Source organism: Strigops habroptila, chromosome 2 (genome assembly GCF_004027225.2).
Source record: "Strigops habroptila isolate Jane chromosome 2, bStrHab1.2.pri, whole genome shotgun sequence".
Lineage (NCBI taxonomy): Eukaryota > Metazoa > Chordata > Aves > Psittaciformes > Psittacidae > Strigops > Strigops habroptila.
Window position 1 is genome coordinate 19557949 of NC_044278.2, and position 12172 is coordinate 19570120.

The window sequence follows — 12172 nt, forward strand, 5'->3', positions numbered from 1 at the left end:
GCAGTTTGGGAGGATTTGGGAGGCCTAGTCTCCAAACTTTGTAGCATAGCAATCTTCTAGGTGTTAGAGGTGTGACACATGTTAGATTGCTGCATGTATTGGGTAGCAGAGTTTCTGGCATCACAGGCACACAGATATAAAGATAGAATATAGACTCCAGTTTCTCATGAATAAGTCTAGTTAAGAGGTAGACATGGGATAATCATTATATAGCTTTCCTATTTCCTTTTATTAACTTTGCCCTACATACTTTCATGAATCTCTAAGCATTTTTTCACCTCCCTTGTGGTTTGTATAGCAGTGCATAAGATGGAAGCAGGTACCCTTTTTCACCATTTTATTGTTTATTTTTCAGATCTTTCACCTGACACACAAAAAGGGAGACTTCAAATGGTTTTAAAATATTTAACATTACAGTTAGATCTGTAAACTCTATCAAATTGTGAGCCCAGTCTAACTTTTCCTTTCTCTCGCTTTCCGTTTTCACTCAACTAGTTACTTCTCTTCATCTCCAAAAGTGGTTGGTTCTTGTGCAGTTGCAGCCACTGCTATCGTTTCAGTATTGAATTTGGCAGAGGAAAGGAGCCCATGATGATTGGGCATCTGTAAAAATACCTACCATGAAGCTATAAAATTTTATAAATTTTTTTTTAAAACAATCCATATTTAAAATTATTAATAGGAAGCTCTCCTAAATGACTAAGCTAGAATTTGGACATTTCTTTATTACTTCCCTTTTCTCCAATTTTGTTTGTATGTTTACACGAACTGAAATCTCTGTGTGTAGAGTTTAATTCTTTATTTCAGTCTTACCATAATTTTCCCAACTGTGGGAAGCACAAGAACTTCCTTGGAGTCTTTTCTCTCTAGGCTTGCATTAATTTGTATATTGTCCAAAATGTGTCTTCTAGCTTTTACTTTAAAACACCCAGCATATTAGCAAATCTTTGTTTATGCTTCAGTGATTCTTCAGGAGGAATCTCCAACTGCTCTGCTACAGTGCTCTGCATAATGACCTTTCCTACCAGATGAGAATACTCCTTGACGTGAAGTTACTGAACTGCATTTGCAATGTGGATGTTAGTGGCTCATATCCAATTTTTAAAAGCATGTATTTGTTTAAACAAGTTGATCATGAAGAAGATTTTGTCTAGAACTTATTATTTATTTAATGTACCCCTCTTACAGTAATTTGAGTTGCTCAAAATGGACTTGCGGCATGTTTGAATAAATAGTAAGATTACTCCAAATAGACTTTTTAAAGCTCAAAAAAAGCCCATCTTTCACTTTGAAATATCCATGAATTATCCACAATGCATCTGTTCAGAATACCCATTTTTTTAAGTATTTCCCTTAAAAGAAAACCCTAGAAATAAAGGCAATTGCTTATGTAAGCAATTTCAAAGTTAAATATTGTCTTAGAAGAACTGTGGATGGAAAACAGTTGCTTGGTACTGCATGATTAGTCCACCGAGGTTAATTAGCTAGCTGTTCATGTTTTGCAGGAGCCAAGAAGCAATGAGAGGTAATCCAAAGTTTGAATTGAATTATTCTGTCTCTTGTAGGGACTTGCAAATGGAGTTTACAAATTTCCAGCCATGTGCAGAGAGTGGTTTGGTTTGTTTCTTTAGAAAATTGCTGTTTGGAAACAGTTTCAGCAATATGTTACAATGCTGTTATAGTCATGAGCTACCAAGTTATCATTGGTAAAGGATCCTTCACGAGTCAGGAGCTGGATGTTTAATTGCCCGCTTCTGGGATTCTCATTTTGCTGTGTGTTTAGTCTGTAAGTCAGGGCCCATTTTCCAGCCCTACCATCCTCATGACTCGTGTCCTATGGATCTCTCTGACTGACGAATAAACACTCTGTGTTAAGAGATATTCACCATGTACCCACTCAAAGCATACGAGAAGTCTCTGCGGGTGGCATGCGTGGGACAGATGATTGCTTATAGCTCTGGGGCAAGGCATGAAGAGGGTACTGTTGGCTGGGCGTGTATACATGTTACTCATGAGGGTGCTTTGGCATAGAAGGCGACAGGTCCTACAGGGAGGCACTGAGCCGTTGCTGAGCAGTGAGAAAATCCCAGGTGCTGCCAGCCTGCAGCCAGGAGAGCTGAGAAACAGTTGGCTGGGGTTAGTGTCTGCTGGGAGGAAGGGAAAACAGTCTGTTCCCAGGTCTGCCCTTGATGCAAGATCTTAGCTGTGTCCAGTGTCCACCCTTACAACTGTCTTCCTGCCTCACCTGTCTGGTGTCTTCTGTGTAACATTTTTTAGGTTTGCAACTGTCTGTCAATAGCTGTTCGCCTAGAGCTTCTAATGGAAAGTGTAAATTTCAGCTGAGCTGCAGTAGGAAACTGTCTTGTCTTGCCCGTCCCTGACTGTAATCAAGTATTAAGACATGGGAGAGGCTTAAGCAGGGAAGTCTGCCTTGGATTTTCTTCTTCAATCTTGTTCCTTTTTCATAGCACTGTGTTTGATTTGTGATGAAAAGAGATTATGAGATATCTACAGTACAGACTGTGTTGTGTGACATGACTATGAAGAGATAAGAAACAGGCGCTGCACAAAATCTTTCATTACTTCATATATTTACTCTTAACGTATATTCAAGCAATTGGATCTGTCTTGGCTGAGCTTCTGTCCTGGAAGACATGCCCTATTTCACCACTGGCACTGTCTATCACTGTTGGTGGGCCTGAGAAGCATTGAATTGGAGGTTTGTGTTCTTATGAATTAAAAAAAAGCAAATAAATAGCAATGATGTGCTTTATTCAATCTCTACTTATCAGATTGTTTCTGACCTCACCTGAACTGTTCCGTTTGCCAGAGCTGAAACTGCATGCGTGAGAGGAGACAGGCTTAAACCAGTGGTGCATTAAATCAAATGTTAATATTATGTGTGCAAAGAATTACCAAAAGGACTGCTAAATTATGTGTTCAGAGAGGCCTTATACAGTGAGGACAAAGACTATCTCAATGTTTTCAGAGCAAGAAATGAGGCCTTTTTGTTCTTCTCCCAGAGGCGAGCAGTACCAAAGTGTTGGCAGTTTGCTTGCTCCAGCTTCCATTCCAAAAAGAATGATTGGTTTGCAAAATTTTCATCTCTTCTATTTTATTCCCCAGTTATGAATTCCACGTGAAACCTAGGAACCCTCTTGGTGAAGGTCCAAGTAGTAATGTTGTGGCATTCAGTACTGAATCAGGTAAGAACTTCCCAAGGTCTGACTATTGTTTACAGTGGCTCTAGTATTCAAGTTTGTGGGCTATATGAAGGGCTCTCTTGCTTCAGTTTGTGCATTTGGTCTTGCTCTTCGCTATTTCCAGACTGGCTTTCTACTACTGAGCGTGTAACGGTAGGAAGGTCAGCCTGGAAGGTCAGCCTGAGATCAGGGCTGCATTGTGTCAGGATGTAAGATGGCCAGACTGCAGGAGAAACAAACAGGAGCACAGAGAGTTTGGTGTTCATTATGAAGAAACCTAATTCCTTAGAGAAGACTCAGTCATTTAAGATTAATATTCCTGACCTTTTTGTGTCTATCAAACTCATTAATGACTTCTGGATGGGCAACAGAAGGTTTTTCTTTGCGCTGGTGTGTTTATAGGCACCTTTGCTACCTGTTCAATAAGGCTGCTGTATCATAGTGATGTCTTTTGGCTAAAAAAAGGATTGAGAAATGGCTGTTGGGAAAAGCCAATGTCCCAGTAGGTCCCATTCCATCCTGTTTACTCACCTTTGAAACTGTTAAAAAGATGTATACAAGCCTATTTTGACCATGGGTGGTTCCCAAGTTAAGTCCTATCTGGCTCAGAGGTGAGAATTGGAGACTGCCTTTGCTTTCCCTATTCCAGTTCTCCTTGACGCTAACTACAGTTGACTTGTTGACTTTATACAAGCATGATACCATCTTTTGTGTAGAAGTGTTTATGGGTTGATAGTACCTAAGGACCATATAAAACACAAAATGGATTTAGCTTTTTTTAAGAGCTTTTTGAATCTGCATTTTGAGCCAGGTGTAGTAATATAATAGTCATCTATTGCTGTCACTGATGGATGGGAGTTTTGGCTGAGCAAGGGATTAGTCAGGGAGGAGTTCAGACTATGCCACACATATTTAAAAACTGTGAATGCACTCTTTGTAATCCTAAATTGTTAAAACTGAAAAAATGTTTGTGCCAAGTGCAGTTTTCATGAATGACAAGGCTTATGTTCTGTCTCCTATTTAGCTTGGACGAATTAAGCAGTCAGTTTTATTTTTTCTTAATTGCACACATCCATGTCTCACTTTCGGGCTTTCATAGCCAAGTTTTGTGTGGCAGTATTACAGAGGGGTCCTTTTTATTATTTTAAGTTTTGGAACTGAAATTTTAAAAAAGATGCAGTAGAATTGGGTTTTGCTGGTTATGGGTTTAAGCTCTTGTTTTTACTAGAACTGCACGTGACTGGTATTGTCCCATAGGTGAAATTTTTAAAAGCCCATTGATATTGTAATTTCACATAAAAATATATTCCTTTTAATTTAATTTGGTACAAAAATGAACTTTGCTTCCAAAACTCTTTCTGTTTCACAAATTACAGCTTAGGTCAGCTGTAGAAAAACACTTAGCAATGCTTTTCCATTGAAATATTGGGAAAGTTCATTTTACAGTGTCTGATTGAATGTTTGTTTTCTTCCCCCAGCGGACCCAAGAGTGAGCGAGCCAATTTCAAGTAAGCCTTTTATGTATAGTATAGTGTCTTCTGATCAGGAATTTTGTCAGAAATGAGATAGCGTAATTTTACGAGAGGGGTGGCTGCACTGCACCAATTAAATGAGTGATGGAATCAAACAGCATTTACACATGATTTCACTCCTTCCACCCATACTCCTGGTAAGGAATTCATGCCAGGCTTCTTGTTTACCTGAGCGGAACACAATCAACATGATGTGGTGCTTCCAGGGCAGCTGGGATGGCTTCAAACCAATGTACACAAATGAGCCAAGGACAGCCTCTTATTTTCTCAGCCTTGTCACTAAAGCAAAAGAAAGCTCCGTAAAGTGAGTAAGCTACTCCACACTTTTTAAGTGAGTTAACAGAGCACATCTCAGAGGGTGCTATTTATCTGTGCTTTAGAAAAATTTTCTACTTCTGAAGGCTTGATCCAGCTTTGCTTTAGGACACTTACAGGAGACTCTTGCTGTCTTTGGTGGGAGCTTCTGAAGAAAAGCTGAGATCACTCAAGCAAACGGGCTGCTTTTTGGATTTGTAACGGGCATCACTTAGACAGAGACACCCATTTCTTTCCATGTACTGCATGACACTTCATTTTTATGTGTATTTTTGCTAAATCACACACAGTTTGCTGTAAGTTGACTGTCCTGGCTTGAACACACTGTAAAACAGTGACTGTATCATATACCTTGTAAATGAGAGTTCTGGCAGCACACAGACACTGTCCTCCTAACAAGATCCTAGCTAGAGCTTATTCCAAACTGGCACAACACACAGAGAGCAGCACCAGTTCACTGCATCAGTCATATCTGCAGCCTTTGGTGCTTCCCTGAAAGATCTTTCATGTTCAGAATGCAGGTGACTGGTGCTATGGTGCATTCTGCTTCATCAAGGTTTCTAATTCTATTTATTTGAATGTATTTGGTGTACATAATTTTGTATGCAGCATCATACTTCAGCGTCTTTCTTCCTCTCCTGCAGTGGGAAAGGATGCTATCTGGACTGAAATCCCATTCAATTCAGACACCTATTCAGAATGCAAAGGGAAACAATACGTAAAGAGGACTTGGTATAAGAAGTTTGTAGGTGTGCAGCTGTGTAACTCTTTGAGATACAAGATATACCTCAGTGATTCACTTACAGGTAAGAGATATTCAAATTGGTGTTGTCCACATGATACACTTCTTAAAGATACCATGGTTCCAGAACTAGAGGTTTAACAAGACCAGCTCTGCTGAAGTGTGATCAGGTGTGTTTAATCAGGTCCATAGGCAGACTACTGAGCACAGTAGTCTGCTTGTGCTCAGTAATCATTGATGTGTTTGATAGAGAATTTTCAGACTCAAGAGTTACTTCTCTGTGATGATCATCTGCTTTTAATTACCTGTTAGTATCCCGGTGGTCATACAGAACATTAAGATAGATGACATCTCTGCCAGTGAATAGCATATATTGTGAAGGTACCAAATTTGTATTTAAAGGGTAGCCTGGACTAGTTCTTAATTAGAGGATTAGGGCCTCGTTTTAGATCAGGACTGAACTCAGTCATTCCCATCCCATTTGATAAGCATCTGGTTACATCATTACTGTCAGGCTTATAAATACATAGCTGCAACTCTGGTCAACAAGAGTTTACTTACCTGTGTTGGCATTTTTATTTTGTTCTCACATTCCCTATTTTTGCTTGTAACCTCTCCTCTCTTCCTCCCCCCCCCCCCCCCCCCCCCCAACTTCTTATGTTTTATTACTAACAAACAGCTGCCTCCTGGCCTTCTCAAGTTTTGTTCAGTGTCTGAAGTCAGTAGAGTATGATGTATTTAAGACCTGAATCAAGTGACATGTGCTGTGTATAAGCTGGGGAAACAGCCTGTGAAAGTGTTTTTCAGTTAGGTGATAGTTCAGCAGAACTTTGTGTCTCATGTAGTTGTACAAGCTGTATTTAGAAATATGTTAACTTCTTATAATCCATCCCAAGATCCTCGCTTTCTTCAGTCTTTTACCAGAGCTGCATAGACAACTCTATCACAATGGTGATAGTATGTCAGCCAGAGTAGAAGGAGTATGCACAACTGTGCATGGGAAATGTCTTTTGAGTGCAAGTTAGAGGCAGTATGTTCATCGCTTTGAATTATATTAACTAGGACAAACTGTGGCTGAAAGAATCAACCTTTGTAATCCAAAGTTGCCCCATCTCGGAGCTCAGCACCTCACAGGAGCAGGACTCTGGTCTCTGTACACAGGAACGTGGAAAGAAAAGAGGAGAGGGTAGGGCAGCCCATGCCAGTACAATTTTAAGCTGTACAGCCTTGCACCTGGTACCATGCTCCTGTGAGCAGAGAAGGAAGGAAAGCAAGTACAATACCTCATACATAAACAATACCTTGGCAGTTATGTGAATAAAAGAGACTGTTTTGAACAGAGGTATCATTCATTCAACTGTTGATGTACTAACCAACTGTGATCAAATGACAAACACTGGCAATGAAGCATAGCGTATCACAAAACCAGCCAGTAGAGGAAATAGCAGTGCTAATCTAGCAGGACTAGACTTTAGCCCTAAATCAAGTGAATTAACACTGCAGTGAAAGCTACTTCACTCTTAGAAGGAAAGTTTAATGTATCAGGAGCCCATTTTCTTGTTTTCATTACGTTGTTTTTGTTCTTGCTGGAAAGCTGGTGATTTAACTTCACTGGAGAAAGATGATGGTAGCCACATTGTAGTCATTATGCTTGCTAAGCCTGGTTCTTGCACTTGAGTTGTTACAACCAGTGCTGACCAGTTGTCACAATATTTGAAAGAACTGAAATATTTATGTTGAAGGAAAGCCGTTTTCCCCCCCATTTCCTAAGTGAGACTGCCATGGCATGGGCCTCTATATGTGAGTGAGGAAGTTTCCAGCTTGAAGCCAAACTCTGTTCAGATGTGTTTCACTGTCACACCTCATCTCACCCTGCCCCAGCAGCCAGGGGATGCAATCCTGCCAGCACCAGCCAGCTGTGCAACTACTGCCACCAGTGAGGGGCTGTGCTGAGGTCCCAGTTCCAACATATGCTGCAAATACCTTCCGGAGCTTTGCTGTTTAATCAGGACAGTGATCTTGAACTTTGGGTGCATTGTGCAGATGCTGTTGTACAAGGCAGCCAACAACCATATCATTGCATACTGGTTTTCACATGAATTTATATGTCTAGAGTTGCAGAATTCATAATGTATAAAACAAAGATGGTATCTAATTTTCTGAAGACCACCCATAAGGGAACACTGGAAAAAAAAGACAAAAATTACTTTATGCTGGAATTGCTATCCCCAGATGAGAAAGATGAATCTAGTCATTTGTTAGCTAAATGTTTTTAAGTGTGTTCCTTTATTATGGAAAGAGTTAGGTAGTAAGAATTTAATAGTCACTGAGAACACTACTAATTTATGTATAGCGATTGTTGGAATTATGCATAGGTTACACTGTGGGCCAGGAGAGTCTGTGCGTATCTGAAAATTATGGTTCTTGTGTTAGCCATAAAAATATCTGGTTTATTCTGTCTCATGAAGAAAACCCAATCTACGTTACACATGCCAGGACTGTTCTATAAACCAGCATCTACTGCTGACCTCATTTAACAGTCCTCCAGAGCAGGCAGTGCCGACATTCCAGAAAAGCAGGCCACCTAAAGAAAAAAGTATTTATTGAGAGGAGGAAAAAAATAAATTCTAAGTGTGACCTTCCACAGCCATGGAAAAAAAATGCCGTTTTGGGCAGCCTGAATGTTCTTCATTTCAGACCAAAGAATTGCTAAGAGGAACTCCCTCTGACCAGTTCTCCTATGGAAAAAAACATGCCTGCAGCCAAAACTAGATAGTCATAAATAATTTTCTAAAGCTAGGGAAGAACTGTGTGCACGGAGACTGTCGGCTGGAGGTGAGAATTTTTGGCAAATCACTGATCAGATCACAAAAACATGGGAGAGTGTTTATTGGTAGGCTGCTCCTTTATTAATTGCGCCTTAGGGAGCAGTATTATAAGCCATCTCACCACCCCTCAAATGGCCAGACTGGCGCAGATTCAAGACACCCAGCATCTAACTGGACTTTCTGCTTAAGCTCATACCTGAGTACTGAGCCTGTATCTAAATGCTCCCTTTCAACCTCACAGCCGAAGGTTGAGCATAGTGAGAACAAGTGCTGTGAAAGGAGTTCAGAAAAGCAGGTATGGTTATCTGAAAATGTTTCCTGCCAGGGCTTGGGAAGAGAGCGTAGCATCCATTCCTTCTTCTTCTGAACTATTACTAATGTCCAGCAAATCAAAAGTAAGTAAAAACATCTCTCTGTCAGAGCTCCTTCGCTGTGAGTCCTCTTGTTAACAGGGTAAGCATAGCCCCCAGTGTCAGCACATACTCTATGGGACACTTGAGACCTTGTTTTCTGCTTGGTTGCAGTCAAGTTAAGCGATCCTGCACATAAATACAGGGGCACGCTTCATGCTCTGGATAAGCAGTTACTATACTGGGGTCACCTATTTCTTAAAGGATATCACTTGCACATACATGTTGCAAAAATGTGATGATTTATAAAACAGGCTTGGCTGTGTTACGAGGTGACACAAAACATCTTTGAAGGTACTGGGGGCTCCCTGGCAGGGAACCACATCTGCCTTACATTGAATCACTAGCAAAACTTACCTTATTTTTGGTAGTATCAGGATGAGGTTCTAGCTAATAACAGAATTTTGCTTACTGTATGAAATGTAAGGTGGGGAAAAATTGCATTCAGGTATAGATTTTGGCCAGGAATGGGGCACTTTTCTCTATAGCCATGAGCACTGTGCTTGGAGTACGCACTTATCAGTCAAATTACAGCTACAGATCCTGGGAGGAAAAGAATCATAGCATTCACCTTGGCTTCCCCATGGAGTGAAGAGCACAGCCCATGGCCTCCGGTGGTTGTTGGAAATAGCCATCACTGAACTTTTCTGCTGCTTTGCTTTCAGGAAAGTTTTATAACATAGGAGACCAGCGGGGCCATGGAGAAGATCACTGCCAGTTCGTAGACTCATTCTTAGATGGAAGGACAGGACAGCAAGAAGATCTACCAGTCAAAGACGGTAATTCCTTATGGCTCTCTCTGCAGCAAACCTTGGCAATTCCTTTGTTGGCGTGTTTCTTTTTCCTGCGGTGGATGCAGTGCCCACTGTCAGGGCAGATGATGGAAAGGGAGGGCTGGCTTTGCAGGCAGAACAGACTTGAGAGGCTTTTGAAGATGAACAATGGCTTATTAAAAGACGGTTATGACTCAGGTTCTGTCAGGTAGTAAACAGCCTCCCGCCTGTCTCAAACATGCCAACAGATTATTCACGGTTGGTGTTACATATTTAAACCCAACCACAAATGTGTGTTTGCAGAGAGGCGTGAAGTGTTATGTTCAAACTAGCAAGGTTGATTTAAAGTGCAGTAAATCACCAGCTGGGCATTAAACAGCTTTGTTTAGTGCTAATGAGAAACTAAAAAGTTATTACTGGAAAATATAATTCATGCTTCCGTAATTCGGGGTGCACTGATTTGACCTGGGTGCCTAGAATTCCAGTCTGGTCTGACTGGGCGCAGGGCTTCATGTCCTAAACAGAGCTGTGACCTGCCTATTGCTATGGTTCACATGTTGCTGAAGCTCGACCATAATAATATCGTCCTTCTGTCAGCTGAGCGCCTGCCTTGCTGGCAGCAATGCTGCTGTGAGGGGTTCCATGCCCTTGAGGGGCAGGGACACAGGCAGCAGTGATGTGCACGGCTGAGTGGGTCGGGGAGTATTTTACCAAGGAAGATAGCAGAACGGTTTTCCATATGGTATAAATGTGTTGACCAAACCTTCCTGAAGGTAGTGCTTCATCTCAAAGGTAGTACTTCAGGTCTTATGAGCAATGGCTGAGGGAACTGAGGTTGTTTAGTCTGGAGAAAAGGAGGCTCCAGAGGGACCTTATCGCTCTCTACAACTACCTGAAAAGAGACTGGATCAAGGAGGTTGCTGGCCTCTGCTCCCAAGTGACAAGTGATAGAATAAGAGGAAATGGCCTCAAGCTGCATCAGGGGAGGTTTAGATTGGATATTAGGAAAAATTTCTTCACTGAGAGGGTGCTCAGGCATCGGAACAGGCTGCCCAGGGAAGTGGTTGAGTCACCATCCCTGGAAGTGTTCAAAAACTGTGTAGAAAAGGCCCTCAGTGACATGGTTTAGTGGTGGTCTTGGCAGTCCTGAGGTAATGGTTGGACTTGATGATCTTAAAGGTCTTTTCCACCCAGTTGATTCTATGACTCTATGGTTCATAAAGCACCTTATGGAACTACAGGAATGTGTCGAGTTAGATGTGGGAGATTAAAGTGAAGTGCCAAAATCTTTTACAAGTTTTCCCAAAGACAATTAGGTAAATGAGCTGAAGGGGGTTTGCTTATGTGATTTTTTTTTTTTATTTTTTTTCCTTACAGGGCTTTGCTTTTCGTTTCCCCATCAGTGTTGCCCATTTGTAAAGGCGTTTTGTTTGTCGTAAGGGATTATCTGAATCCAATCTAAAATGTCTTTTAAGCTGGTTTTTTCATTTAAGTGAATGTGTGCCAGACATTTAAAACTGATTTGTTTTCAGCGACTGGATTTACTGAGTGGATTCATCAGCTACATTCATTTTTTAGAGGGAAAAAAAACCTAAACAAAAAAAACCCCACAAAACACTCTGCCATAGCTTGTCTTTCTAGTCAATGAACTGAACAAAGAACAGATTGTCCATTGCTGTGCGGTTCCTCCTTGGCTGCAGCAAGCCAAGTTCTGTTCAAACTGGAATTAACTACACACATTTGCCCAAAGTGCAGGGTGAATCCTGACTGCTGTTGTGTATTAGTGGCAGAATAGTAATTTGTGTGTGTGTGTGAGCACAGGTGCATGCGTTAGCCACTCACACATTCCTGATGATCAGGTTGAGTTCAGAACTAATGGCTCGTTTTAACTTAGCATTAACTGTTTGACTGGGAAGCATGTGTATTGTCGTACAGAACAGATAGAACATGTACAGTCTTTTGCCTGGGGATGGGGCGATAGTGTGAAATATTCCCAGCTGTCAGGTTGTATTTATTTAGGTTTACTGCAGTGTTAAGGCTGCTGCAGTGGGGACCATTTAATCATTGTAACTTTGTGAGGAGGAACCATCTCGTGTTCAGAGAAGCCCCCAGCAGCCACAGCCAAGGGGAAGGTAAGGGGAGAGTCCTGGCCCAGCCCTGCCAGCACTACCCATGGGTGGGTGCTGGGTCCTCAAAGGGAGTGAGGTTTCACCACTCCTGCATTGCAGCAATCCCAAGTGCTTCTGCTTGTGTTGGAGCTGGGTGTGCAAATGCCAGCTGCGCCAGCATGCTTCTCAGTGCAGGGGCAGTACAGCGCTGTGTGCGGCAAGTGAGCTAACAGCTTAGGGCCTAGTGTAGCCCTTAATTGA

At 41.6% G+C, this 12172-nt stretch overlaps 1 protein-coding gene across 1 annotated transcript in view; it reads left to right on the forward strand.

The window, feature by feature from the left end:
• The window catches only part of ABI3BP (ABI family member 3 binding protein), a 143207-nt gene that overhangs the window by 129184 nt on the left and 1851 nt on the right, over positions 1–12172 (forward strand). The window contains exons 57-60 of the mRNA XM_030476242.1: positions 3127–3206; positions 4682–4711; positions 5695–5856; positions 9696–9809. Of these exons, the coding sequence (XP_030332102.1) occupies positions 3127–3206; positions 4682–4711; positions 5695–5856; positions 9696–9809 (386 nt within the window). The remainder of the gene's footprint in view (positions 1–3126; positions 3207–4681; positions 4712–5694; positions 5857–9695; positions 9810–12172) is intronic.